At 48.6% G+C, this 26,706-nt stretch overlaps 1 protein-coding gene across 1 annotated transcript; it reads right to left on the bottom strand.

Annotated features, from left to right (window-relative positions):
• Window positions 1-10,311: 10,311 nt before the first annotated feature.
• On the bottom strand, window positions 10,312-24,803 carry Inka2 (inka box actin regulator 2). Its single transcript, XM_042682489.1, has 2 exons — window positions 24,632-24,803; window positions 10,312-12,085 (listed from the first exon to the last, which is right to left on the bottom strand). The coding sequence occupies exons 1-2, from the start codon at window positions 24,665-24,667 to the stop codon at window positions 11,246-11,248; spliced, it is 876 nt and encodes a 291-aa protein (XP_042538423.1). The 5' UTR covers window positions 24,668-24,803; the 3' UTR covers window positions 10,312-11,245.
• Between the last annotated feature and the right edge of the window lie 1,903 nt (window positions 24,804-26,706).

Here is a 26,706-nt window from a genome sequence, read left to right as displayed (position 1 = left end):
AATCAGAGATACGCATTACTATCTCAAAGAAATCTGGGTGCTGAGTAAGCCAGAAAAGAATCTTTAGAAAGTAAGAGGAAAGGTTTGTTCTTAAATTGTCCTGGTGTGGAAGCCTTTTACTATTTACTTCAGTGTAGAAAGGGTTTCTGAAAACAGGATGTATTTTTATTGCTGAGAAATCGTCTTTAGGATATTATATGAATTACATGATAAACATTTAAGAATTCTATATTAATATTTATCACTTTAGGAGTAGCATATCATTTAAAGAAGGCTTGATGCCACAATTGATAGTATTTTAATTTGTTTTTTTTCAATCCATTGTAGAATGAACAGTAAATATATGATCTCTAGCTATAATCTTTTCGTCCACCAGGGGGTGCTGCAGGATCAGTGCTTCTACAAGCATTATATTGTAAGTATTTAAGCCCATCTAATTCATGCAGGCTCACCCTCCAAGAGTTTACTATCTAATGAGCAGGAAAGATATACAAGTAAGATTTGGCAAGGGTATGGCTAAGTAACTTCCTGAGTGAACTGTGACCACGTGAACAGTTCCCTTACTAATTTTCTTGAGAATAGAGATATACAGATACTAGTGTCTTCCTCCTTTCTCCCCCAACTCTGAACTCCTCTTTCTTTGGTACCTTAATCTGCCATCATCAATAGCTACACTTTACTCAGTAAAAAGGTTCACTTTCTCTAGAGTTGCAGTGTACTTGGAAAGGTTAATACTTAGGAAAAAGACTGACCTTTATATTTGTTACCAATTTCATGAAAGCAGATGACTTGATTTGGGAGTGGCTTTTTTACATATGAATAGCAATAACACATTCTTGCATTTTTATATCTAATTTAAAATACTCTACCTCTTTTTTTTTTTTTTTTTTGTGGGTCATGGGGCTTGCATTTAGGGCCTAGGCACTGTACCTAAGCTCTTTCATTCAAGGTTAGCACTCTGCCACTTTGAGCCACAGTGCCACTTGTGTTTTTCTAAAGGTTAATTAGAGATAAGAGTCTCACAGACTTTCCTGCCGAGGCTGGCTTTGAACTATGATCCTCAGATCTTAGTCTCCTGAATAGCTAGGAGGCCACCAGCACCTGGCTAATACTTTATCTCTCTATCCTTATGGGTACACATATGTTTGTCAGTTTACATACCTTTATTTTATGAACTATGGGGAAAGTAACAAAACAGTTAAGATTAAGGACTACTCGGGTATTTTCTGAACAATCCTCATAAGATAATATTAAGAATAAGAAGACATAAGCAGGTGCTTCACACTACTCAGGAGGCTGAGGTTTGAGGTTCAAAGCCAGCCCAGGCAGAAAAGTCCCTGAGAATCATATCTCCAGTTAGCCACCAGAAAACTGGTGGAATTGTGGTTGGTAAGAGCACTATCCTTGAACACAAGAGCTCAAGGACAGAGCCCAGGCCCTGAGTTCAAGCCTCATGACCAACTAACTAAAATAATAAAAAGACATAAAACATGTTCTTAGGAGCTGGCAATGGCTCTAGTGGTAGAATGTCTGCCTTGCAAGCATGTAATCTTGAGTTCAAACCCTGGTAGTGCCAAAACAAAAGCATGGTCTTATAAGTTACATGTGTGTCTAATCCAAGTGTGAAGACTTGTTTGGGTCATGTACTTAATGTGCTAATAAATACATGTTAAAAAAAATATCCCCACTTACCTGGTGAGTTGCCTGTAGTTTATACCTGTAATCCTAGCTACTCAGAAGGCTGAGATCTGAAGATTATGGTTCGAAGCTAGCCTAGGCAGATTAAATCCAAGAGATGTTTTTCTCCCTAATTAACCAACAAAAAGCCAGAAGTAGAGATAAGATTCAAATGGTATAGTGCTACCTGTGAGCAAATGCTAATTGAAATGTACAAGGCATTGAGTACTGTGTCTGTCTCATTCTCTCTTTCTCTCTTTCTCTCTCTCTCTCTCTCTCTCTCTCTCTCTCTCACACACACACACACACACACACACACACCACTTGAATCATCTACAAACTTAGAAGGGCAGAGTTGATTCAAGTGTTTTTCCAGGAGCTGGGAAAGGCCAGTCTTGTGGAGTGGGAAATGAATATGAGCTTTGAGGCAGTCTAGCCACCCAGCTATTAACATTCCCCAAAATGTAGTACAGTAATACATTAGTTGTAGATTTCTCTTGACTGCAATTTCACCTTGGAGTTCTGGAATGTACAGCTTGCTTAATGCTAGAGACTTTGAATTGGGTGCCTCATTCTGTTTTCTGGGAAGGCAACATGAATTCTGCTGCAGATATTTAACGGCTTTAAAAGGATATGGGAAAGGGGAACACAAGTTCTTTGGATTTGTTAAGGAGTGTCCTCTGGTTCCAGGCGCAAGGTATGACATACATTTCTTGCTAATTCTTTTAAGAAGCAAAAGATTGCCTGTTCCTTTGAGAGAAAACCCCTTCAATAAACCTTCCCATTTTGAACAATAGTGTGACTCTGTTGCTTTGAACTATTGTCTTCAATATTTTTTTAAAATTAACTGTACCCAAGTTCTTGTAATAGATATTGTAGGACCTACAAAAACAACAGAATCCTTACTTATTAGTCAGTCTACATTGGTGCTGATCTGTATGCTACGAAAGATACAACAGTGAACAATATGGACCAAAATCCTTTCCCCTGTACCTTTAATCTTAGAAAATGACAGATGATACATGCATGCACTTCCATGTTTGTAATAATGCTGTAAGAGAAGCTGTATAGTGCAAAGGAGCAGGAATGCCAGGGAAAAGGAATGAGGTAAGAGTGGGTTTGAAAGATTGTGTCTCTCAGATGGTTATTTGGAATACTGGAAATGTATACCCTGAGTACTTGCCTGGGACAAAGAAGGGCCTTCCATGCATTGGCAAAGTCAGTGAATGCCTTAGGTGAACATGTGCTGGGGTGTTAGAAGACTAGCAAAGAGATCTGTGTGGCCAGACCAGAGTGAGCACAGGGGAGAATAGTTGTAAATGACAGAAGTCCAAAAGTTGACCCAGAGAGACATTTCCTTCATCATCTGCTCAGGGAAGTCCATAGGAAGGATTTCAGCAAAAGGTAGAACATGATCTCACTGCACAAGGATGTATCACCTTGAGTTACCTAGATAGGGGCAGACCTGGAAGCAGAATCATTACAAGCCTGAATGGGAAATGATGGGAGTGGTGGGGTGTTGATATGCTAGGTACATTTTGACAAGAATGTGATATAAATTGGTCATGGTTGACTCCAACACAGTTGACTTCAAGGTATGATAGGAAGACTATGAAAATTATGATAGGAAGTTGGAGAGTGGAATACAAGTCAGGAGTTCATCCTTCAGCATACTAATTGTGAGACAAATGTCCAATTATGGAGAACTGCAGTGGGAAATTCAGGGGGAAAAGGTCTGAATAGGAGATGTACATTAACACTTTAAAGCATGAAGTGAGGCTGGACAAGAGACTTATGTGTAAAGAAGAGTGTTGGAAGACGAAGGGAGTTCGGAAAGGGAAACATGGAATTTACTGGACCCTGATGGAATGCCAGTGGAATGATGGCATGTCAGGATCAGGTCTAGAAAAGGAAGAAAGATGAGACATCAGTTGTCAACTGCCTGTTAAGATGCATGAAAGACATGTGTGCTAATGGGGATGATCAGTTGGGAAGGAGATCTGAGTAAAGTCAGTGAGTAGGGAGCATGAGGGAAGACAGTCTAGAGACAGGAAGTGACACAAGACTAATGAAGTCCTAGGAAGTTTTCAGCAAAATGTGTGAAGCTGGGCACTGGTGGCTCACTTCTGTTATCCTAGCTATCCAGAATGCTAAGACATGAAGGACCTCAGTTCCAAGTCAGCCTGGGCAGGGGAAAAAAAAATTGACCAGCAAAAAGCAGGGCTGGAGGCATAGCTCAAGTGGTAGCGCACAAGCTTTGAACAAAAAAGCCAAGAAAGAGTGTAAGGCCCTGAGTTCAAGCCTCAGTACCAGCATGAAAAGAAAAAAAAAGTGTGTGATTCAAAGGGACAGATACTTTCTCTAACAAAATCATCACTGAAACATGTGCTTTAGTAGTCTAAGGCTGATAGCCTTAGACTAGCACTCAGTTTACACTAACAGTAACACTGGTACCCAGAGATGTTGGATGGGGCTAGAGAGGAACCTCCTTTTCTTGTTCTTACTCTGCTTTGCCTGACATGGTTCTGCTCCCCTAAGGACACTTAATGAATATGAGATAAGTTGTTTCCATCCCTGCTCCTTCCAGGTTGCCATCTATTCTTCACAAATGAGACAGCATCCCCTCCCTCTGCATGCTTCCTGAGAGATATTAGGGTCTGCCTCATAGTACACATGCTTAGTTATAGAACTATTCCTTAATCCATGCCTATCCAGTAATACCAACTTTCCCACCAAGATCCCATCATCTGTTGTGATGGAGAAGAATAAAAGCCAAGCTCCTCATCCACCATTTGTCTATCCTGGCCCAATCATCACAGGGCTTCTCTAGGATGGTTGAGAATTTAAAGGAGCCAGGCAATCTTCCCAGTATGGAAAATAGGACTTGGAATCATGGGAGCAGAGAGGGCTGGGCCCTACCTGTCTCCTTGGGGCACAGATGCATTTAATTGGGGGAAATTCAGTGATGATATTTGATCCCATGCCCAGCCCATCAGGGTCCCAGAAGTTCACACCAGGATTTCTGTAGACTCTTGGAACCTGTGGTGTGAAGTTTGCTGCTTATATCCTGGGCAAGGAGTTGACTTGTCTGAGCAGGTGTTTGGATCCTCAGGCCAGGAACTCCAACAGCTGCTCCAGTCTTGGCCCAGTGCTCTATGATAGCAAACAGACTCCTTAGGCCAGTGAGTGTAGGAGCTGAGCCTACACAGTTTCAGTGCTTATACATGAATGTCCACATGCTGCCACCCCTGCCTCACTGGCCATTCTGTGCCTGGTAGGGAGACAATGCCTGGAGTGAGGCCAGAAGTGGGGCTGGAAGTAGAGAAGGCGCTCAGCACCCAACTCTAACTTCCTTCCCTGTTACCCTGCCCTCTTCCACCCCTAGCCACAGTCGCAGCAATAAGGGAGAAGAAGCTGGCAAGACTCAGCGTCCCCAGCAGAGGTGGGACTGTCAGCAGAGCAAGTTAGAAAACAAACAAAAATCCTAGAGTTCATGTGAGATCAGATGGGAAAAAGGACATGAAGACAAACCAGGTCAGGAAGGCTGGTGGAACAGACCGGGCAGGACAAGAAGAAAGCTTGAGGGCCTGGCATAAAGGTGATAGCTCTGGGGTGACAGTGGGAATAAGCGGGCTGGGCAGTGGCTATGATCATTTGAAGAGCCAGAGCAGCCCGATGACTCATGAGAGAGGATTGGAACTGCAGAATGGGAGAGGACTGGGCTGGGAAGGTGGCTCAGTGGTAGAGCGCTTGCCTTGCATGCATGAGGCCCTGGGTTCGATTCCTCAGCACCACATAAGCAGAAAAAGCCGGAAGTGGCGCTGTGGCTCAAGTGGTAGAACGCTAGCCTTGAGCTGAAGAGCTGAGGGACAGCTCCCAGGTCTAGAGTTCAGGCCCCACAACTGACAAAAAGTAAAAAAAGAGTTGGCCTGGGAAACCCAAGAAGCAAACCAGCAAGCTAGCGTCAGGGGACCACACTCCCACGTGGAAAGGGACAGACACTCTGTGTTCTGAAAATGGCTTTGGCTGCAAGCTCTCTTCCTAGGAAATGGGTTGTGTAGGGTGGAAAGTTGGCCTCACAATGCAGCTAAGGAGGCTTTGCCTGAGCAAGAGATGTGTCAGCTTGGGGCTCACCTGGTGGTGTGGAGAGCACATTGGGGACCCTGTGCTCAGTTCCATGCTAGACACACAAAAGCAAGTCTAGAAGGGAAGAGAAGCAAGAACAGGAGCAACTTGTACTATAGTGTGGCCAGAGATCAGGCCTCTTGAGAGGTCTTCACAAATAGGACTGCAAACCACTGGGGGAAAGGTTTCTAAAACCAGTCTCAGGGAGTAGGGAACTGCATCTCTCAGGAAGTAACACAGGACCATGAAGCTCACAAGCTTGGAGCAGTGAGTCAAAGTGTCCAGAAACAAGGCCAAAGCAGGTCAGTAGGGGATCTATTTGTGCAGCACTGAAGCAGACAGGAAGAGTTGAGGATGAAGTCACAGGAGCTGACAGATCCTTCGTCCCTTTGTGTCCTTGCAGACCTGAGCAGCATTTCCTGGCAGCTGTAGGCTACTGCATCCTGTCAGGAGGAGGTGAGGAACAGAGCCCAGAGGAAGGCAGGAAAGAGGATTCCGGCATCAGGTGTGGGGGTGGGGGTTGGGGGGTGGAGGGTGAAGGATCAAGCAAGCAAAAGCCCTGATTCTTTCCTAGGATGAGGGCAGATTCCTTGCAAGCCAGCACCTACCACCCACCAGCAGCCTCTGATTGGGTGCCTGAACCACCGGCCTTGGCCGGTGATAGAGGCAATCTGCTGGCTGGTGGCTGGGACAGTTGGGAAGCAGACAGTAGAGGTGCAGAGCTCAGAGGTGACAGAGGAGAGTGACGGGGGTAGCATCCATCAGTGAGTGGCCCTGCTCCCTCTACCCAGGCTTGACTAAGTTGCAGGGAAAAGGAAAGCATAAAAGATAGTGTGTCCCCCATTCGATTATTTTCTGGGTTGCCATCTCATTAGGAGTATAGAGGTGCTTGTAGGAAGCATTGGCAGGGCTGAACGGGAGAAAGAGAACTCCAGTAGGGGACAGGAAAGTAAGCATGAGGACTTTACAGCAGGCCATGGGCAGGATTGACTTTACCATGAGGTGTGTGCATATGAAGGTTGGGTGGTCTTGGCTCTCAGGTGGCAAATGGAAGGATTTGTCAGGACTAACTGGAGTAGAGAGGCAGGAAGCAGGTCCTGTTAAATTTGGAGGGGACCTAGAATGAGGGCTTCCTCACACTGGTTGTTGAAGTATTAGCAGAGGAAGGGGAACTCAAGGGGCAACCTGGGTCATGGTCCTAGGGGTGACAGCAGGGTGAGGCTGTGGCCTGGGGCTTTTCTGGACCACCAGCCCTCCCATAGGCAGTGCCAGTCTGAGTTCTGGACCCAATCCCAAAAGCAGATTTCACAAAGGAGGACAAGTCACTGGCTCTGCTGGCTGAGGAGAAGGAGAAAGAGAAGGAAAGATGTGGCCAGTCTGGGACTCCCAACACCAAAGACAAGAAGCAGAAAGCCGACTGAAGCTGGATTCTTCTCAAAACCACCAGGACTTGGCTCATTAACTGCACTCCTGGCCAGGAATTGAATTCCCCGAGGTTGCTCCTGGGAGAGCTGGGGTGGGAGACAGTGGGAGTGTCCTCAGCCCAGGTTACTGCCTTTCCCCACACAAGCTCCATAGGTCTCATCCCTCCACAGAAATGTTTGAATGTGTCATTTGGCAAACAGTAGCCCACAGAGCAGTATTTCTACAGTGCTTAAAAACCCACATCTGATTCTTGTCACCTTCCTGTTAGATAAAATAGAGTGAGTGTGTGTGTATACATACATGTGTATATATATATATATATATATATATATATATATATATATATATACACATATATCTATGTATATAGATATATGTATATACACACATATTTCACAGAAAAGGAGACCAAGACTTAGTAAAAGCATTTATTTGTCTGGTTGGTTGGTTTACTGTGTGCCTGGGGCCACCCAGAGGTGAGTGTTGAAGTGTGTGAGCTGTCTTGTGTTCTGGGCAGTATACTTGGCCATTGGATACATTATGTCCTTGATCTCACAGCCACCCTGCAGTATACCTTCATAGTTGAGAAAAACAAGACTCAGAGAGGTCAAGCAACATGGCTAAGTTTACACAATAGCGAAGTCTACCATTTGACTCCAAATCCAGTGCTTATACCCCATGAGTGGGAAAGTGAGGCTGGGCTCCAACTTCTATCCAGACCCGATGTGACTTGGGAAAGACAGGAGTCCCTCACCTGAGGCTCTTGGGAACAAGTTAAAGGCAGGGCACAGCTAAACCAGGCTTCCATCCTCAGGACAAGTTTGTGTTCAAAGTATACCTAAGGGGCTGACTGAGTATAGAAGGGAAAGAGAGGTCCTAGATCTAAAAGGCTGGAAAGAAGAAGAAGAGAAACTAGGCAGTCACCACCAACTATGCGCAGCTGACATTCTGAAAGGTCCAACTAGGGCTAGGAGCATGTACGGACCATCCATCTATGGGGCCACAGAGACAGGTGGAACCCCGAGCAGATGCCTGGGCCAATTAGGAGCCCCAGTACCTGCCAGGGAAGTGGGCCAGGTGTAGGGTGGGCCTGCATGCCAGAGAAGGTATTAAATGAGCTTCCAATTCATTTGCATGTCCTAATTAACCATAAAATAAGCCCCAGAAGCAGAATTAAGCTGTCAGTTTCTCTCTGCTCACTTCCACTTTCTCCCCTCCCCCACCCTCCTAATGGTTTCCTGCACCCTGCATGCTTAGGTAGTTAGCAATCTCATTCATCTTCACTCTGGATCAGCCAAACAAAGAGCCTCCATCCTTGCCCAGAGCCCAGAAGGGGGCAGAAAAGTAAAGATTATGAGAGGGGAAATGAATCATATTCTTTCATCTGCACAGTGTAATTAGTAAGATATTACATAAACCCCTTCAAGATCTGAGCAAAGTGAAGCTGTGGCTCAAGTGGTAGAATGCCAACCTTGAGTAAAAAAGATGTGGGCAAAAATTCCTTCATTGAACACTCAGCATTTCACTTACTATGCATGCAGATGTGTGTTAAGTGAGCAGGACAGGTTTTGCTCTTCATGTGCCTGTGGTGCAAATATAATTTGCCAGATAACGTGAAAAGCACAAAATTAGAAATCAGTGGCAATTGTTTCAGTCCCAGTCCAGTACTGCGTGACTTTGGACAGGCTGCTTCACTTCTCTGACCTGATCTATGTAAAGTAAGAGTAACCGCAATCACTTCTACGGTGTAGTACAAAGGAAATAAGAACCCAAACTTGAAGGTGCCTGGTACCTGCAGATTAGGTTGGCAGCAGATCTCACTTCCTAATTGTTTTATTCTGATCTAAGTGAGGATGAGTCTTCCTTCTCAGGACTCTTGTGGGTAGGTGATGACCAAGAATCTACTTAGTTCTTTTCCCCTGCAGTCCCCCCGGTTAACAGCTGGGTCCTTGTCCATCCTGCTGCTTTTACTATCCCAATACTTGGCCCTGGGAGGAGCTCACTAAGTTTTGTTCAGTTGATCTACCAGTCCACAAAACAGACGAGTTGTGAGATGAATGATCAGGAGGTGACTTGGTCTCCTACAGAATCATTCCAAAAACACTGCTGGCTATCTCTTTGAATGACTTGCCCACCCAGTGGTCTCTCCTCTGGGGAAACAGTGTGCACACTACATGTCTAATCTGTGCATTTTGCCTGACCCCCCGCCCCCAACCCATATAAGAGCTTCCACTGATGTATCCGGAAAATAATTTCTTCTAGGCTCATTCTTAGTTTAAAAGAATGGCCTTAATCATGCTTTGCCAAGCTTAGAATGAAACCCCACACTAGCTACACTTGACTGCGTGGGAACTTGAGGGTGCCCCTAACCCAGGCTGCTGCATCCCTGCCCCCCACTGAAGCTGGAAGCCCCCTCCCCTCTTTCCCTGTCCCCTGGGGATCCGGGCTTGCAGGCAGAAGAGCCTGTCTGGTTATTTTTCTTCTCCAATTTGCTCCTAATGCCCCGGAGGCGGGAAGGCATCTTGCTTCTAATTGCAGCTGTCACACCCCATCAAGGCTGAGCGGCTGTCCTCCCGAGAGGGAAGAGGGAGCCGGGAGGGTGCCTTCCTGGGCGGGCTTGTTCTGAACAGGGACCCACATTGTCCTTTCCTGGCCAGCAGGCGTTCCCTGTTCCCTCCCGAGGCCAGGAGGGGGCCCAAGCGTCGGGGAACCGCGTGCCTCTCGCCGTGGCCACGTGCGCAGCCCCGGGCACCGTCCCTCCCTCCCCTAACCCCCCCACCCCCCCACCCGCCGGTGCACCGGCGGAGAGCAAAGCAGCAGCAGCAGAATGGGGCTAGGATCTTTTCTGTGGGGCTTGAAGTCAGGGCTTGGGCGCTGTCCCTAAGGTGGGGTTGGTTTGGTTTTTGTTGCTCAGGGCTGGGGCTCTACCACTTGAGCCACAGCTCCAACTTCTGGCTTTTCTGGTGGTTAATGAAGGGAAGAGTCTCATGGACTTTTCCTGCCCTGGCTGACTTCGAACCTCCATCCTCAGTTCTCAGTCTCCCAAAAAACTAGGATTACAGGTGTGAGCCATCAGAGCCCAGTTCAGGATTGTTTTTCTTTCTTTCTTTCTTTTTAATGAAGGAGTATTTCTTCTGCACTAGCCCTTGCCTCCCTGCGAAGTTTAGATCTAATGCCCTTGGAGAGTTAAGTGCTGGAGACAGGGTGTGTTTGGATACGGGGCCCTCAGAGCTGCTGGGGGGTGAGGTGTAATGCTGACTAGCCAGCAGTTGGTCAGGCCTGTCCCCTTCCTACCAAAGTCTGTTCTTGGACAGTCAGCAAGTCCGGGCTGGGGACTAGATCGTGCCCACTGTGCCCCTTTACAAGACCAAGTGACTGTGAAGAGGCCTTTAGACATGCACAATACTGCTCATCACCTATACCTTCAGGAAAACCCAGAAGCATCCGGGCTTCCTTCACTGTCCTCCTGGATTAGCCGATTTTCCAGGATCCAGGAAAGGTCTGGAATCTTCATGACCACAGGAAGGACTATGGAAGGGATTTCCTCCTATTGCTCCACCCACCCAAGAGGGCGCGGCTTCAGTACTGGGGACCTGCAGTCTTGATCTTGCCAGGAATAAGATTGGGGCACTAGAGACTGGCCATTGAAGTTGGGGGGGGGTGGCAGGAGAGAGGCTCTCTGAGATCCTAGTGCCCTTGTTCATATTCTGTGTTCACTGAGGTCTTTGAGGGCAGCAGAGGAATGTCAGAGGCATTTGCTGGCACACACACACACACACACACACACACACACACACACGTGCACCTTGTCCACGCACAACCTTTCTCCAGGAGCTCTTACCTCCTCCCCTCACCAGTCTTGTATATTTTGGTCAGCCCTGTCTGAACTCTGGCTTCTCTCTCCTTTCTGGGAGAAAGGAACATGGATTTGGGCTCTGAAGGCTACACCACCTACCCTCCCGCCTCCCCAGGGGCCCAGTTTGGGGACTGGCCTTTTGGCTACAGCCAACATCAGGATTTAGACCCAAACAGCTGTGTTAATGTCAAAGCCTGCTGGTGAGGGTTCCATGGCCTTGGAGCTACTTGAAGGGGTGTCCCCTCGTCTGGGCTCCCCGGTGCTTGGGAAGGGGAACCGTCCGGAACCCTTGGAATGGTTCCGCTTCTTGACTTTCTGGGAGCGTCCAGCTCGGGGCTCGGAGACCATGGGTGTCACCCAACCTGGCTTCTCCTTGAGCAGGCGGTCACGATCAGGCCTCACACTACGTAAGAACTTCCTAAAGATGTTGGCTGTTAGGGCAAACTTGCGGCCCAGCTCCCGGGACTGGCCTCTCGCTGCTTTGGCCTCACCTGCCCCCCCAGTCTCACCCTTCTCCCCACTTTTCTCCACTTCTGGCAAGTCTAGCCAGTTGCCCACCAGGTCTGCAAAGACATTGTCCCCTAATACCAGAGGCTGCCGATTCCTGCCCCGAGACATCAATGTGGAGGTCCAGTCATCAGGTTCTACTTTCTCTGACCCCTGCTGGGCACAGCTTTGGTGCTCAGGCAGCTGTGTCCTGGGCAGGGGGCCATGATCATTGGCACAGTCACTGCTATGGCATGGAAACTTGGTGCTGCTGCCAAAAGAAGGATTGCTGGAGGAGGAACAGGCTGTAGGCCTGGCAGGGTGGCTGCCACCCTCCCAGCAAGGGTGCCCAGGCTGTATCTGTGGACTTTCAGGGCAGCTGGGGGCAGGACTCCCTCCAGAGATCTCCAGCTGTTCCAATGCCGTCTGCACCTGCAGGAGCTTCAGTTCTTGAAGTGCACCCATCATGCAGTTCATCTGGTCCTGCAAGCCATCACCCACCTCCTTCATGGACATCTGCAGGGGCAGAGGAGGTACAGGGCCAGTGAGCACAAGGGTGGCAGGAAGAACGGCCCCTCACAGCCTAGGACCTAAATCCCACAACCCTCCAAACACACACTCCCTAGTCATCCCTTACCTACCACTAACCCATTTCTTTACAGCTCAGTACTGCTTAGATCCAGGCTCAGTAAAGGAAATAATGACAGCAAAACGAACCAAAGTATGTCCTTAGTTATGCAGATACTCCTCCATTTATGATGGGATGGTGGCCAGGCTACACATATTTATCTATATTTATTTTTGGTGCTGGGACTGGGACTTGAGCTCAGGGCCTTGTGCTCTCTCACTTGTCTTTTTTGCTCAAAGTGACCACTCTACCACTTGGGACACAGCTCAGCTTCCTAAACCCATGCCACACAACTTTATCTAATTTAAATGTGCTCTGAACACACTATATAGTTAGGCAAAATCATCCAACACTAAGCCTAGTTTGTAAGAAAGTGTGGGATGTATCTCATATGCTGAGTATTGTACTGAATATGGAAAACAGAATAGTTTTATGGCATATTTTTTTTTGGTGGGGAGGATGCTAGTACTGCGGCTTGAACTCAGAGCCTCAGGCAATCTTGCCTGACATTTTTGTTCAAGGCTGGTGCGCCACCACTTGAGCTATATCTCCACTTCCAACTTTTTGATAGCTAATTGGAAATAAGAGTCTCACAGATTTATCTGCCCAGGCTGGATTCAATCTTTGGTCTTCAGATCTCAGCCTCCTGAATAGCTAGGATTACAGGTGAAAACCACCAGCACTCAGCTTTATGGATATGTTTTACAGCATGGTGAAGTCCAAACATCATTAAGTAGAGGGGCTCTTATGTGTGTGTGTACAAATAATTTATCTATACACACATTAAGCTATATTTATCTCTCTCTATGAGGTGATGACTATTATTGTCACCACTTGACAGAGTAGGAATCCAAGGCATATAAGTTGCCCAAGATTAGAGAATAAAAGGCAGAACTGAGATCAGTTTGAGAATACACAAAGTTGTGGTGACCATCTTTGTCATTTTCTGTGTCTGTGTCCTCTCTCTCTGATGGATGAGGGGGAAGTTGGCGGCAATAACAAATTGTGCATTTAATACGTCACAGGAATCATGCTAGGAATTCTATGTGCAGCATGTCATTAATTTTTATAAAAACCCTAAGAGGTTATTAGTATTTTCACTTTAACAAATAATAAGTTGTAGTTGAGGTGAAGTAAACCTATCTAAGGCCACACAGTTCATAGAGCTGGGGCTCAAACCAGAACTGTGTCCTTCCAAATACTGTAGTCCTGACCAGCAAACGCTGCCTGCAGCTGGTTAGGCAGTGGGGCTGGGTTTGAAGTCTATGCTTCCCTCTACAGGGCACTGGAGAAGAGTTGAAGGGGACATTACAGAGAAAGAGTGGGCCTGAAGCCTTAATTCCTCTTCATTATATCTGACCGGGAAGAGAAGGAAGGAGGCCTGGCAACTCCTGTTTGCTGTAAGCCTTTACCCGCTCTTTCTAGCCTGTCTGTTCTTCCCAAACACCTGTCTCCTCTCAGCTGCCCTCGGAGTTGGCTCCGGTGTCCTTTCTTCCTGCCTTCTCAGCCCAACTGTCTCTGTTGCCCTGGCCGTATCAGAATGGGGGTGTTGGAGCCAATCCTCTCAACTCCTTTGTGGGGGGTGTCTGAGGCCCAGGTCTCAGGTGCCATCTGGAGGGGCCTGAGAGCTTGCCTTGGGTGAGGGCCTTATTTGAAGACTGGGGAGGAGAGTTTCTGTCTGATAACATTCACAGAGTTCCCCAGACCCTGGGTCCAAGCTGCCTTGGTCCTGCCAGCTCCCTTCCCAGCTCCTGATCAAGTTACTCATGGCAAGCCTCCTGTGCGGAGACCATCTGTTTCTTAAGCCCCTCGGAGACCAGGAGGATCATCTTACCTCCCAAGCTTGTCTTAATGCCCAGAGCTAAGCCCAGCCAGTGGGGGTGGGGAACTGGAGTGGGAGGGGCAGAGAGGCATGGCCAGGGAGAAGTAGGCTAGCAGCTGACCCTCTCAGGCCTCTGGATCAAATCTCTTGTCAACCCTGGCTCTGGCAAGAAGCGGGGGAATCTGAGCCAGAATCTCAATGAGCCAGAAGCACCAAAGGACAGGAGGGGACAGGTTGCCTCTGAGGGCAAGGAGGCCTTTACTGGGGTGTAGCCACACAGAGCCCATCTAGGGTAGCTGTACCTGTGGTTCTTGCTCCGACCGCTTTGTTTCTGTCTTTCTGACCCCTTCCTTTCAGGGCCGCTCAGCAGCAGCTGTGCACCCCGGTTCCTTCCTGGAACACTGCTTCTTCCTCTGATTTTCCCTGTTCCTCTCCATTCTCCAGCCCTCTTTCCTGCACCTGTGCCTGGAACCTCAGAGGAGTCATTTTCACTTCTCCAGTCCATCACCTCTGCTCTGCCTGACTTAATTGTGGACTGTGTGGGAGTCCTGTCCTACGGGCGTTTGTATCTCTCCTTCCTGCCCCAGCTACAGAAGCTCAGAGAAGGCCTTCTGGCCATCAGCATGAGAGTGCTTTGGCTAATCTCCCCAATACACATCTCCACCCTATCTCTTCTTCCCTCAACACGGCTCTTCATTGTTTAAAGACGCTAATCCAAACTACTTGGTCCTGCAGGCAAGATCCATGAGTGGGTCTTCAATCTCAAGACAATCCCTGGCCCTCTCACTTGCCCTCCATGCTCCTCATAGAGCCTTGTCTCTGTTCCTTAAGATGTGCATCCTGAAGTCCCGATAAGTATACATGTGGCTCATGTCATCCACAAACCCTTATGAAATGTTAACTGATCATCTACTAGAGAGCCAAGACTGAGATCATCTGCACATCATTCCATTACCCCAGACCCTTGCTGGCACCTTGTACTTACTATATCACCCCTCCAGGAATATCATTGATCCTTTGGATGACCATCTGCACTGCCGCGACCTTCGGTCACTTGCTACACCAAGATGGTCAGAGCCATTTCCCAAGGCTTCAACACACTGAGAGGCAAGGAATCTGAACTGGCAGACTTCCCTCCAGAAAGTGAAACATGGTCCAGGTCAGAGGCAGGGGGAGGAATAAAATGACCCCATTCAGTCTCTTCCAGTGTGGAAAAATCCATAAGATACAAGGCTGACATTTTGTACAGTTTTCCAGTGAGAATGAATGTGTGGGTATGCATGAGTTCAGAGCTACCTCCAAACAGAGGCTCCATTTAAGTAAATAAGGGCTGAAATTGTACACATATTAATAATTATATTCAGTACTGGTTAAGAATTTGGGTTCTGGAGACAAAACAAACAAAGTTTAAATTCCAGCTCTGAGACAGGAGCTTCCTATGTAGCCCAAGCTGTCCTCAAACTTAAGGTCTTCCTGCTTTGGCCTCCTGAATGCTGGGATTACAGGTGTAAGCCACTGCATTTGACTCAATTTCTCCATTCTTTAAAATAGGAGTCATAGTTCCAGCCTCATGCAGCTATTGTGCAGATTGAATGAGCTAATGTCTATTTATGTGGCACCAAGAAAGAAGCACCATGAGCTGATGAGCCAAAAGTAGCCAGAAACATTGTCTGTTGAGATATTCTAGGTACTTTGAGGACATTTCTTCCTCAGTGAAACTTAATACACGCGAATGATAGGATGCCACACATCAAGGGGACCCCGCACTTAAGGGAAGGAGAGGAGTGGAAGGAGAAGCTTCTTCACCCTTTTGTCCACTTTCCAATGGTCTCACAGTGAGCCCAGACTGGACAAGGTGCTGGCACTGAAGGGAACGTTGTGAGAGGATAAAAATAGAAGAAGGATCTGAGTTGGGAAATCGGGATGGCTAGGGGCAGTGGGAATTGGAGCATCCATTTAGTCTTGACTGCAAGCAGAGCCAGCAGGACAGCTTTTCCCACCAACCCCAAGGGGATGATGTCACTCACAGAGAAAGAGCCAGAGGCCAGCTGCTCCTTCACCCAGAGCGTGGGACCCTCTTGTCTTAGGACCAAAAAGGAAGCAGAGAAATCAGTATAGTTTGGAAGCTAAGAAGTACAGGCAACTGAAACAGAGACCAACATGAGATTCAACTGTCACTGAATCTCCTGAAGACTGAACCCTAGTTTCCAGGCTATAGGCTGCTGAGTTCTTCTCGGGCCCCTAGTTTCTCAAAACCTTTCATTCTCCCTCAGATAGGGACCAAGTTATACCTAATATGTTCCCAGGAGTAGCTGGAGAAGTCATAAAAGGGTCTGACTGGTCTACATTCAATTAAGTGGAAACAGAAATGGATCTAATAATCATCTCCCCTCCCCTAATTTAGAAACTCTGTGTGTGTGTGTGTGTGTGTGTGTGTGTGTGTGTGCGTGCACAGAGGCCTATCCAGCATCAAATGATAAGTGCATCCCAGTGAAGGTTGTAGGAATCCTTTTAGAGAAAGGCCCTGAAAGGTCTTCTCACCCTCCTCCGTCTTCTTTTGTTGTTGTTGTTGTTGGTGGTCATGGGGCTTAAACTCTGGGCTGGGCGCTGTCCCTCAGCTCTTCAGCTCAAGGCAAGTGCTCTACCACTGGAGCCACAGTGCCACTTCCGGTTTTCTGAGTGGTTTGTTGAAGATGGAGTCTTGTGGACTTTCCTGCCTGTGCTGGCTTTGAACCTCAATCCCCAGATCTCAGCCTCCTGGGTAGCTGGGATTACAGGCGTGAGCCACTGGCACCTGGCTTCACCTTCCTTCTTGCTGCCTCACTTCCCCTTCATATCCCACTCCAGTACCTCCTGAGACTTACAGTTTCATCCCAAACGTAACTTTAATCTCTCCAATGTGATTTGCACCAACTTATGGCTGCCAGTGCCCTCCTGGTGTGGGCAGAAGCCTTCTGCAGTCTCAGCAGATGAACTCAGCTATTTGCCATTGGACTGATCCACCAGTGTTTGGTGAAATGCTAGCCCCTCCCCCTGTAGGTAGCCAATGCCAGGTCTTCTGCATTGCCAGAGCCCCACCTCTGCTCTGGAAGGCTGGCTAGGAAAGTGGATCAGCCTCACTGGATGAGTTAGGAAGCTAGTGGTCCTCTCAGATCTTAGATCATCATCTTCTTCTTGGATCATCTTCTCCCTTGGTGCTGCCCTAACATTCTTCTCATAGTTTTGTTACTATGATCCCTATATCTATCTACACATGATCTACACTTTTTTTTTTTGGCCAGTCCTGGGGCTTAAATTCAGGGCTTGGGCACTGTTCCTGGGCCTCTCTGTGCTCAAGGTTAGCACTCTACCATGTGAGCCACAGCACCATTTCCGGCTTTTTCTGAGTAGTTCATTGGAGGTGAGAGTCTTGTAGACTTTTCTGCCAGGGTTGACTTCAAATCTCAGTCCTCAGATCTCATCCTCTTGAGTAGCTAGGAATACAGGCGTGAGCCACTGGCATCCAACTTACACTTCTATTTAATGTTATTTAAATGTACCATTAGTGCAAATAAATGTGTTTTATAAAAGAACTTGTATGGATATATAGGACTCACCATCAGCAGGTGGTATCCATAAGTGTGCATGCTATCTTGATGACCCCCAAAGGCATCACTACTCTCTGGCTTAAGGTCCTGAGCCTTCTGAGTGGGAGAACTTCCAAGACTGGCCCTTTCCTCTGGACCAATGGCTCTCCAAGCTATCACAATCCTTGACCACTCAGCCTCATGGAGTGTTGTGAGAAGAAATCAAGAGGGTCAGCAGGAAGTACAAAGGATAATTACCACCAGATGGGGAGGAAGAGCAGGAAACCATCTTCTGAGGGCCTCTGAGACCTGATTCAGTGTCTTTCTTGCATAGACTACTAAGAAAAAAAGAACTGCCTGCCTGGGGCAAAAGGGAAAGAAGGCCTTGGGAAACAGATCTCATCCCAAGTTCTCAAAGGGGTGGTCTGGGGTCAGCACCCTGGTCTCTGGCACTTGCTAGACCCTTTGTGTTGTGGGAGGAGTGAGGATGGAAAAAGATGCCAGCATCCTCGGCTCCCTTCCCAAGCCCTGCCCTGGGCCCCTGACTGATCCTGCAGCTGTGCCCTCCATCTATCCATCTCACGCCCTCTCCCAGCTCCACCGGAATCCTTTGACACAAGCTCAGCTTTGCCCATGGACTTGGCAGTGTGCCCACCTCTATTCCCCACCCCACCCCCATTACTCACAGGATCCCCACACAGTTTCTTTCAGCCCTTGGGGAAGCTAAGAGCAGGCGCTCAAGGCCGGAAATGGGAAAAGCCTCACATTTGCCAAGTGGCCCATTCTCCAGTTCAGTGAATAGGGACCTTTTTGGCTCTTGGCTGGAACTTTCAACAGGAAGGTAACATGGAAACAGGGCCAAGAGCTGCAGGAGGGAGGAGGATAAAGAAAGGAGGAAGTGAGCGATGTGAGCCTACTTTCCCAAATGAACCATCTTTTGGGAGTCACAAGCTCAGGCAAGAGGCAGACAGATGGAGAGAAGGGTCCAATGTTACCTTCTTCCGGGGGTTCACTGCTCTGCCTCTTCTGGGAACCAAGGGACCTCAAGAAGTTACTTCCTCTTCTTTTTCCTGATTGACACCTCATTATTCTCTAGTCTTTGTCTGGAATTTTTGTTTTGCTGATCTATCTATAGATATCGCACGTGTGTGTGTGTGTGTGTGTGTGTGTGTGTGTGTGTGTGTGTGTGTGTGTACTGGGCTTTGAACTCCAGATTTAATGTCTTCAATTAGGTTTTTGCTTAAGCTCAAGCCTGACACTCGCTCTACCACTTGAGCCAAACCTCTACTTTTGGCTTTGTGCAGGTTAATTAGAGATAAAAAAAAAAAAAAAAAAGAAATCTCTGGAACTTTTCTTCCCTGGGGGCTCACTTCAAAGTGCAGTCCTCAGATCTTAGCCTCCTGAGTAGCTAGGATTACAGGCATGAGCCACCAGTGCCCAGCTTGTTTTTGTTTTGTTTTGCATACTGAGATTTGAGTTCTGGGCTGATGAATCGTTAGGTGAGTGAGCACTATGCCATTTGAGCCATGCCTCTAGTCATTGCTTAGCTTCTTCTAATAACCTTCTCATGTATGCTCCTGCCTCAGTTTACTCCCTCCCTCCACATCCACTCTACATCACTTGCTAGGTTGCAGAGTATTTCTTTTTTAAAATAAATATGCATATATTTTATTGTTATTGTAAAGGTGATGTACAGAGGGGTTACATAAGTCAAGTAATGAGTGCATTTCTTTTTTAACAGTGTCACCCCTTCCCTCACTCTCTCCCAGTGTTTCCCTCCTCTCCTCACCCATAAGTTATCTAGTTCATTTTCGACATAGTGTCTAGTGAGTACCTGTGCTGCATTTGTTCCCTCTTTGTTGCAGAGTCTTTCTGATGGTGTCACTCGCCAGTGTGCCCAGAAAGGATCAGGAGTTAGCCAACATTCAATTTTCTCCACAACAACTCTTTCAGCCCTGCTGGACATTTCTCTTAGCCAAACTCAAGTTGGTCCTCAGACATCGCCCTACTTCTGCCTCTGTACCTTCTGCTTGTGTTTCATTATCTGTGTGCAATGCTGCCCTTCTCCTATGCACATCCCTTTAGATCCCTCAAGGTCTTCCTTACAGGCCAGCTCTTTCATGACAGGAAGCTTTCCCAGCCTTTTCAGTGGGTCACCCTCTCCCTTCTCAAAGCACTGGAACCATGCTTCTTACCCAGCATGTATCCTCCATTTCTATATTAGAGGTTTCTAGATATATTCTGCATTGGTTAGAAGAGGAAGCTCTTGCTCAGACTGGCTTAGTTTGAACCCATAATCAGCTTTGTGATTTAAGCCAAGTCAATTAACCCTTCATTTTTTTTAATGAAACAGTGAAAGTATAATTTATGAGTGTTGATTGGACAAATGAATGATATGTCTTGCATATTGATGCTAATATTAAAGTAAAGGCTCCCTGAAGATAGAATCTGGGTCTAGTTTTATTTATATCCACAACTCCGGTGGCTGCTCAGTGTCTTAAGCACAGAATGAACTCAGTAAACATGTTCTGGGAATGAATGACTTACTCAAACTAGTCTGATCAATCTAACATCAAGAGTTTACCAAAGCAGGTGGCTCATGCCTATAATCCTAGTTACTCAGGAGGCTAAGATCTGAGGATCATGGTTTGAAGCCAGCCTGGGCAGGAAAGTCCTTGAGACTCTTCTATAATTAATGAGAGAGAGAGAGAGAGACAGAGAGAGAGACAGAGACAGACAGAGACAGAGAAAGACAGAGACAGAGACAGAGAGAGAGACAGAGAACACTTAAGTGGAGTTGTGGCTCAAGTAGTAGAGTGCCTTGAGCACAAAACTCAGGGACAGCACCCAAGCCCTGAGTTCAAGCTCCAGGACAGGGAGGCACTTCACTTAGGTTGCCATTTACTAGCTGTATGAAATAGGTATTTTTAAAACCCATTTTAGAGGAAGAAAACTAAGATACACAAGAGGTTAAGTCGTGACAAGATTACACCGAATCAAAATATGAGCTCAAGTTTGCTGGTCCTCAAATGCACACTTTTTTTTCCTGTGTGTATGCTAATACTGGGGTGTGAACTCAGGGCCTTATGCTCTCATTTGGTCTTTTCATTCAAGGCTGGTGCTCTACCACTTGAGCTACACCTTCACTTTCAGCTTTTTGTTGGCTAATTGGAGATTAGAATTTCATGAACCTTTCTGCTCAGGCTGGCTTGGAACCATGACCCTCAGATGGGATTACAGGCACTATCCATCACATTTTTCTAAATGATCTTAGTCCTGAAATCCTTGATTCCAACTAGGAAGGGAGACTAAATCCTTTGGAAGAAAAATCTTTTTTCTCCTGCCTCCAGAAATTTGCAACTTTTCCCTAAAAATTGAAAGCTGTAGCTACTGTAACTTCTTTTCTTCTCACTTTGCATTTAGGACCTAGTTTTTTGCCTGAGTGCCAGGTCTTCCTGAATTTCGTACCTACTAGAAACTGGAGAATTATTATATTTTTATAGTTAGGACCTTAGCAGGACCTAAGAGAAGTTGCTTCTCCAGGCTCAGCCAGGATGGATATTCCAGAAGGCAGTCTTCTCCAACCTCCCCATCCCCCAGGAAGACTTCCAGGATGAACTTCATAAACCCTGATCACTCAGTCTTTATGCATTCTGTTGGTTCTACATTGTCCTGAACTCATAATGAATGCCTTGTGAACAACTTACATCTGCTTCTCCAGTATGTCTGTGTCTACCCCCATTGGTTGGAAGCCCACAAGGGAGAGGTGTGTAAGGAACAGCTGGTCCCAAGGCCTGTGTTCAGGCAGGGCCTCACTTTGGTGGCTGGATGGAAAAGAGATGTGCACTCCCTGCTGAGTCCTTCTAGCCCAATTCCCTATTTTTAATGAAGAAGTGTGTCAGCTGCTGCTCCTTCTCTAGCCACTTTTTACCCATGAAACCTGACTCCTGCTCCCTCTGCAGGCTGGGAGACCAGACCAGCACTCCAGCCATCAGCTTAATTAAGCCAGGATCCCCAAACCCTAGCCTTTCTCCAGTGCTCCCTTGTTACGATGCAAATTTTCTGCTTCAGGAAGTCAGAAAACTCTTGCTACTTTTGATTTCCAGGAACAGGCTCTTCTTGTCCTAATTTTCTGGGTCAACCTGAGAGCCAGGATGAAGAAGGAAACTACAGAGCACCCTGAAGAAAGATATTTTCACAACCTGTTAATGTTTGTTGCCATTTGCAGCAAGTCTGTCTTATAGTGTCTGCAGGATGGATACTTCTTGAAGGGGATTTAGTGAAATAAATGAATGTAGAACTTGACGGATGTTACACAAGACCATTCCCGGGCATAAACCAATTTAGGGCAGAACAAGGCAATATACCATCCTCCTGGGTGGAACTAAGGATCCTGTCAGAGATGACAGGCACCTCTCTCCTTCCCAGCTCATGACTGCATGTATTTCCCACCCTATTGAAACCCTGGGTATAAACATGTCAATTACTCCTTAATCCAGCCATTTCCAAGCTATTCTGAACTCAGTCCCTAAGGTCTGTGTGTATTAGTGTGCACACACATGCACGCAGGTACTGGCGATTGAACAGAAGACCTAGATATTGTCCCTTAGGTTTTTCACTAAAGGCTAGTGCTCTACCATTTGACCAACTCCTCCACTTCTGACTTTTTGGTGGTTAATTTGGAGATAAGCATTTCATAAACTTTCTTTCCTGGGCTGGTTACTCGCTGGGATCCTCATATCTCAGCCTCCTGAATAGCGAGGTCTACAGGCATGAGCCACCAGTGCCCAGCTTCATCAGTATAGTCTTTAAAAAAAAAATGACAGCCAAAGGACTGACCATGGACTAACTCAGGCATGGTTCCCCTTTACTTTCATTGGATACTAAGGTGTGGAGATTTGGTCCTACTATGTAGGCATTGGGCTGAGGTGTCAGAGAGGGAGAGAGACTCAGATAGCTCTGCCTGTCTCTCTGCTCTGTCTCCTCTCTGAGTAAGCTGGCATCGGGGAGGGGGTGGAGCACCAGGAGGAAGGGTGCTGAGCTCTCCATCTGAGTGCCATTCTGGGCCTGAGGCCAGGCATTTGGCTTCCTCTCCAAGAGAGTCAAAGGCTCAAGCTGCTCCCACAAAGGGCCAAATGAAAGCTGATGGGGAACTGGGTGACTTCAGCCTCTCCCCTTCCTCAAGACCTTTGGCAGGAGAGGGTGCAAATCAAGATTTAGAGCTCGGCTTGGAGCAGATTCCTATTTGCCTTTTTAATTCTCCTGGCATCCACAGCCTGTCTTCCTCCCCTCACCACCTCCAACCTAGGGTGCTGTAAAAAATGCAAATCAGTAGGATTTTTAAAATTCGAGCCCATGCCAGGAACACCCACAAACCCTCCATGAAGGCAGATCCTGATGTGGGTGGTGCAGTCCCCTATTCCAAGCACAAAGAGGAGGATTCTATTAGATTTCTTTCTCAGCATAGGCCTTGAACCTCAAACACTATCTGTGATGACCCTGACCTTTGGACACACGAATGGGAAAAATGAGAGTTATTTGTGGGGGCTGAGGTCACCATTATAAATTGGCATGAGAGGCACGTGAAAAACGAGTATAGGAAAGTTATCTGGGCCAGTAGCTTTGACATGTCAACACTGACAGGGCTTTTGGAGGAAGGAGGAAAAGAATTGATCATGAACCTGGGCAAGTAGACCATGGAGTTGGACAGTCAGGAAGAGTGTCAGGATGATTTGTTCCAGAAGTATCTAGGAGAACACCTGCCTCTCCAGGCTGATTCTCTCCTCCACCAGGCCCCTCTCCTGTCTCCTCAAGTTGGTCCCTAGCACACTGCCAGAATTCCCTCCCAAGCAGGAAGAGTGTAACCTCTGTAGACAGAAGTGGCGGAGGCTGTCGAGCAATCTGGAGAGCCACAAGCTGAAACTTCCTGGATCCAGGTCTGGTGTTGTGTGTTTGAGTGCCCCTAGCTCTGCGAAGAAGAAAGAAGGGGAGAGCAAAGGAAAATGGAAGAGGCCGCCTCCAGGAGAGACAACCTAAAAGAGACACCTAAAAGCAGAAGGCAAGAGTTCTGATTGACGAAGAGAAGCACAGAGCAGAGAAGGGGGAGGAGTAATATCTGAAATCTGGCTGAATTCATGTGGTTGAAGAAATGCTAAAGGTAGAAGATGAGGGCGGGGATGGGGGCGGGTGGAATATGAAATCAACCCACCTGGCCTACCTAATATAGCTTTAGCAGTCGCTAACTCTGCCATTTCACTTCGGTGATTCACTCTCCCACCTCGCCAAACTAAGCTACTTCGCCTCCCCAGCACCCCGGGCCTTCTCGCGCTCCCTGCGTACTCTCCCCAAGCCCAGACCTGACATCTGGCAGGGCCTCCGCAACTCCCTCTTGCGATCTGCCAGTCGGCACCCCGCCTCCCCCGTCATTACAGCTGCCAGCCCCCCTCCCTGCTGGCAGACAAGCCCAGGCAGACAGCCGGCCCAGCCTGCCCCCGCAGCCGCGCCAGCTCTGCCAAGCCGGGAGGGGGCCAGGGCGGAGCTAGCTGTCCTCCGAGGAGCGGCCGGTCCCCGGTGACCTCCGGCTCCAGGCAGGGATCTGTTCCGCGCACCCTACGGGCTCCATTTGCCCGCGCGCTCCAGAAGCCCAGCGCAATCCGAGCACCCCGGGACCCGCACCCACTGTCTGCGGCCTGTCATTCCCGCGCCTGCGGGGCCCTGGCGCCTGAGACTTATTTGCCTGTGTAGCTGTCCTTTCTGGCCTTTGCTCTCTTTTCTCCCCCCCCCCCCCCAGTTGCGCTGTCACACTTAGACGGCCTGTCTGTCACTTGTCCTGCTCTCATCCCAAATCGTTGCCCGAAGTTTCCGCAGGGTCCCTTCCTCTGAGCCGCAGGCCCTGCCTTCTGCCTGTCCGTTCGCGTCCTCTCCACCCCTTTCCGATCTTTCTGTGCCCGGCGCACGTCTTGGCTCTCTGGAGCCCAGGGTGGAGAGCAGATGCCCGTCGGGGCTCAGCAGTCCGCCCGGGCTCCCCGCGCCAGCTCGGCTCTTACCAGCTCCTGTTTGAGGCGACGCAAATAGCAGTCCATTTCTCTGCTGTCTTCTTTCTTCAAGCGCCCATTTGCAAGGCTCCGCTCTACCAGAACGTCCCCAGGTGGGAAAACCGACTTCACTGAAAAAATGCGCGCCCGGCGGGTTTCTAGCCGCTCCCGGAGCGCGCGAGTCCTGCCTTGGCGCCACCGCGGGACTCAGAGCCGCGGTCCCGGCTGCCGCGACGCGCGGCCCGTGCGGGGGCGGAGAGCAAAGTGCAACAGCCAATAAGAAGTCAGGGGGAAATGTCTTCAGCCAATGAGAAGAGCGGCCCTAGGGGCGCGGGCTCCACAGCCCTGGGTGGGCTGCAGGGGGCCAGCAACCAGTGTTTGCGGGAACCAGATACTACGGGGAGACTCCTGTGTCTGTGTTGGTAGGGGACCGCCCCCCCCCCCCCCAGTCCTGGTCAGCGCAGCGCGGAGCATCATGACCATAAGTTGTGCCAACACCCTCAATAAAATCAAGTGACCTATTTGGTTTTAAAGGCAAGCCCAGTTTTCTGGATGAGGACTGGGGTGGGGCGGGGGGGGAGGGGGGGAGGAAGGTTCTCAGATAGAAGTACCAGACCCGAATTCTTCCCCAAATTCTGATCAGAGACATCCCTCCCTCCTCCCAGAAGTACCTCGGAAGCTCTTTTCTTTCAGAAGGGGGTCTCAAAGTGTGATTCCTAGTGTGTGTGTGTGTGTGTGTGTGTGTGTGTGTGTGTGTGTGTATCCGACAGTTCAGTTATTTAATAGCAAACAATAGAGGGTCTGCTGTATCGAGGATACAATATGACAAGCAAGGTCTCTGCTCTCAAGAATGTACCATGGGAGAAGGGGAGATAGGACAGACAAGTAAACATTTTTAAACTATTTTTATTAGCATACATTAGTTGCACAGGAGAGTTTCACCGCCCAGCGCCCAAGGGTCACTCTCGTCATCCTAGCTACTTAGGAGGCTGAGATCTGAGGATCGTGGTTCAAAGCCAGCCCAGACAGACAAATCCGAGAGACTCATCTAGCCAAAGCAAAAACAAACCCAAACAAAAACAAGAAGCAAAAGCAAGCCCCCCCCCCCAAAAAATAAAACCAAGCAGCACAACGCTGAAAGTGGTGATGTGGCTCCGATTTTAGAGTGCCAGCCTTAAGCGAAAAATCTAAGGGCGAGCACAAGGCCTTTCGCAGTACGGGGAGGGGGGACGGGGGAGGGAGAGGGAAAGAGAGAGAGGAGGAAGGAAGGGAGGGAGGGAGGGAGGGAGGGAGGGAGGGAGGGAAAGAAGGGGGGAAGGAAGGGAGGGAGGGGAAGATCAACTCATCCCTTCTAGCCCTCTCTTGCTACATCCCCCTTCTTAAAAAACAACTGTCATATATGCAAATAATCTACTTGGACCATGTCGGACAATGATCTTTAATGAAATGAGGTAACGGGAGGGGTGGCGACTGCTTTCCCGAGTTGGTCAGGGGGTGGAGAAACAGGCCAAGGCTCCCCAGAGCTAGGCTTTGTAACGGAGGAAGGGGGGGCTCGAGGATGCTCAGATTCTCCTCGCAGGGCACCGCCGAGGCGTCTGGGGGCTCCAGCCTGACCCCAGCGGGTGGGGGGGGGGGGCGCAGGCAGACCGGGTGCTTCTCCTGGCCAACTCCTCACCTGCCACACTACGGTTCTCCCCGGGGCCGAGACCGCACGCCACCGGCCTGGCCCGCCAGGGGGCTGGCCCGCCAGGGGCAGGGTGACCGGGCCCCAGAGCAATTAGGGCAATTAGCTACGTTTTGTTTCAAAGTAATTAACGGGCTGAAGTTTGCCCCCCCCCCCGACAGGATTCTAGAACTGTGCGTGGGACTGAACCCTCGGGAGGCCCCGGGAGCGGCCCGGGAAGCATGCAGGCTGGAAGCTCATTGGTTCTGGGTTAGCTCGCAGCACCTCTCCGTGGGGAGCGGACCGGGAGGAGGGGAGGCCGGCGGGCACGTCCCAGCTCGAAGCCCGCGTCTCTGCGGCCGCTCTCCCCGCCCTCCTTTCTCGGTGGCTGCTCAGCGTGCAGCGTCGATCCGTGGGGACCCGC

Source organism: Dipodomys spectabilis, unplaced genomic scaffold, assembly GCF_019054845.1.
Source record: "Dipodomys spectabilis isolate Male_0828 unplaced genomic scaffold, ASM1905484v1 ptg000002l, whole genome shotgun sequence".
NCBI lineage: Eukaryota > Metazoa > Chordata > Mammalia > Rodentia > Heteromyidae > Dipodomys > Dipodomys spectabilis.
The sequence above is the reverse complement of the archived record's forward strand: the minus strand, read 5'-3'. Positions and strand labels throughout refer to the sequence as shown.

What these genes read in the sequence shown, in the direction of transcription:
- Inka2 (XM_042682489.1), bottom strand. Translation starts at nt 24,667, where the DNA reads ATGGACTGCTATTTGCGTCGCCTCAAACAGGAGCTG. An exon ending in GTCGCCTCAAACAGGAGCTG is followed by an intron (nt 12,086 to 24,631) that starts GTAAGAGCCGAG and finishes CTGCCCCTGCAG; the next exon opens with ATGTCCATGAAGGAGGTGGG.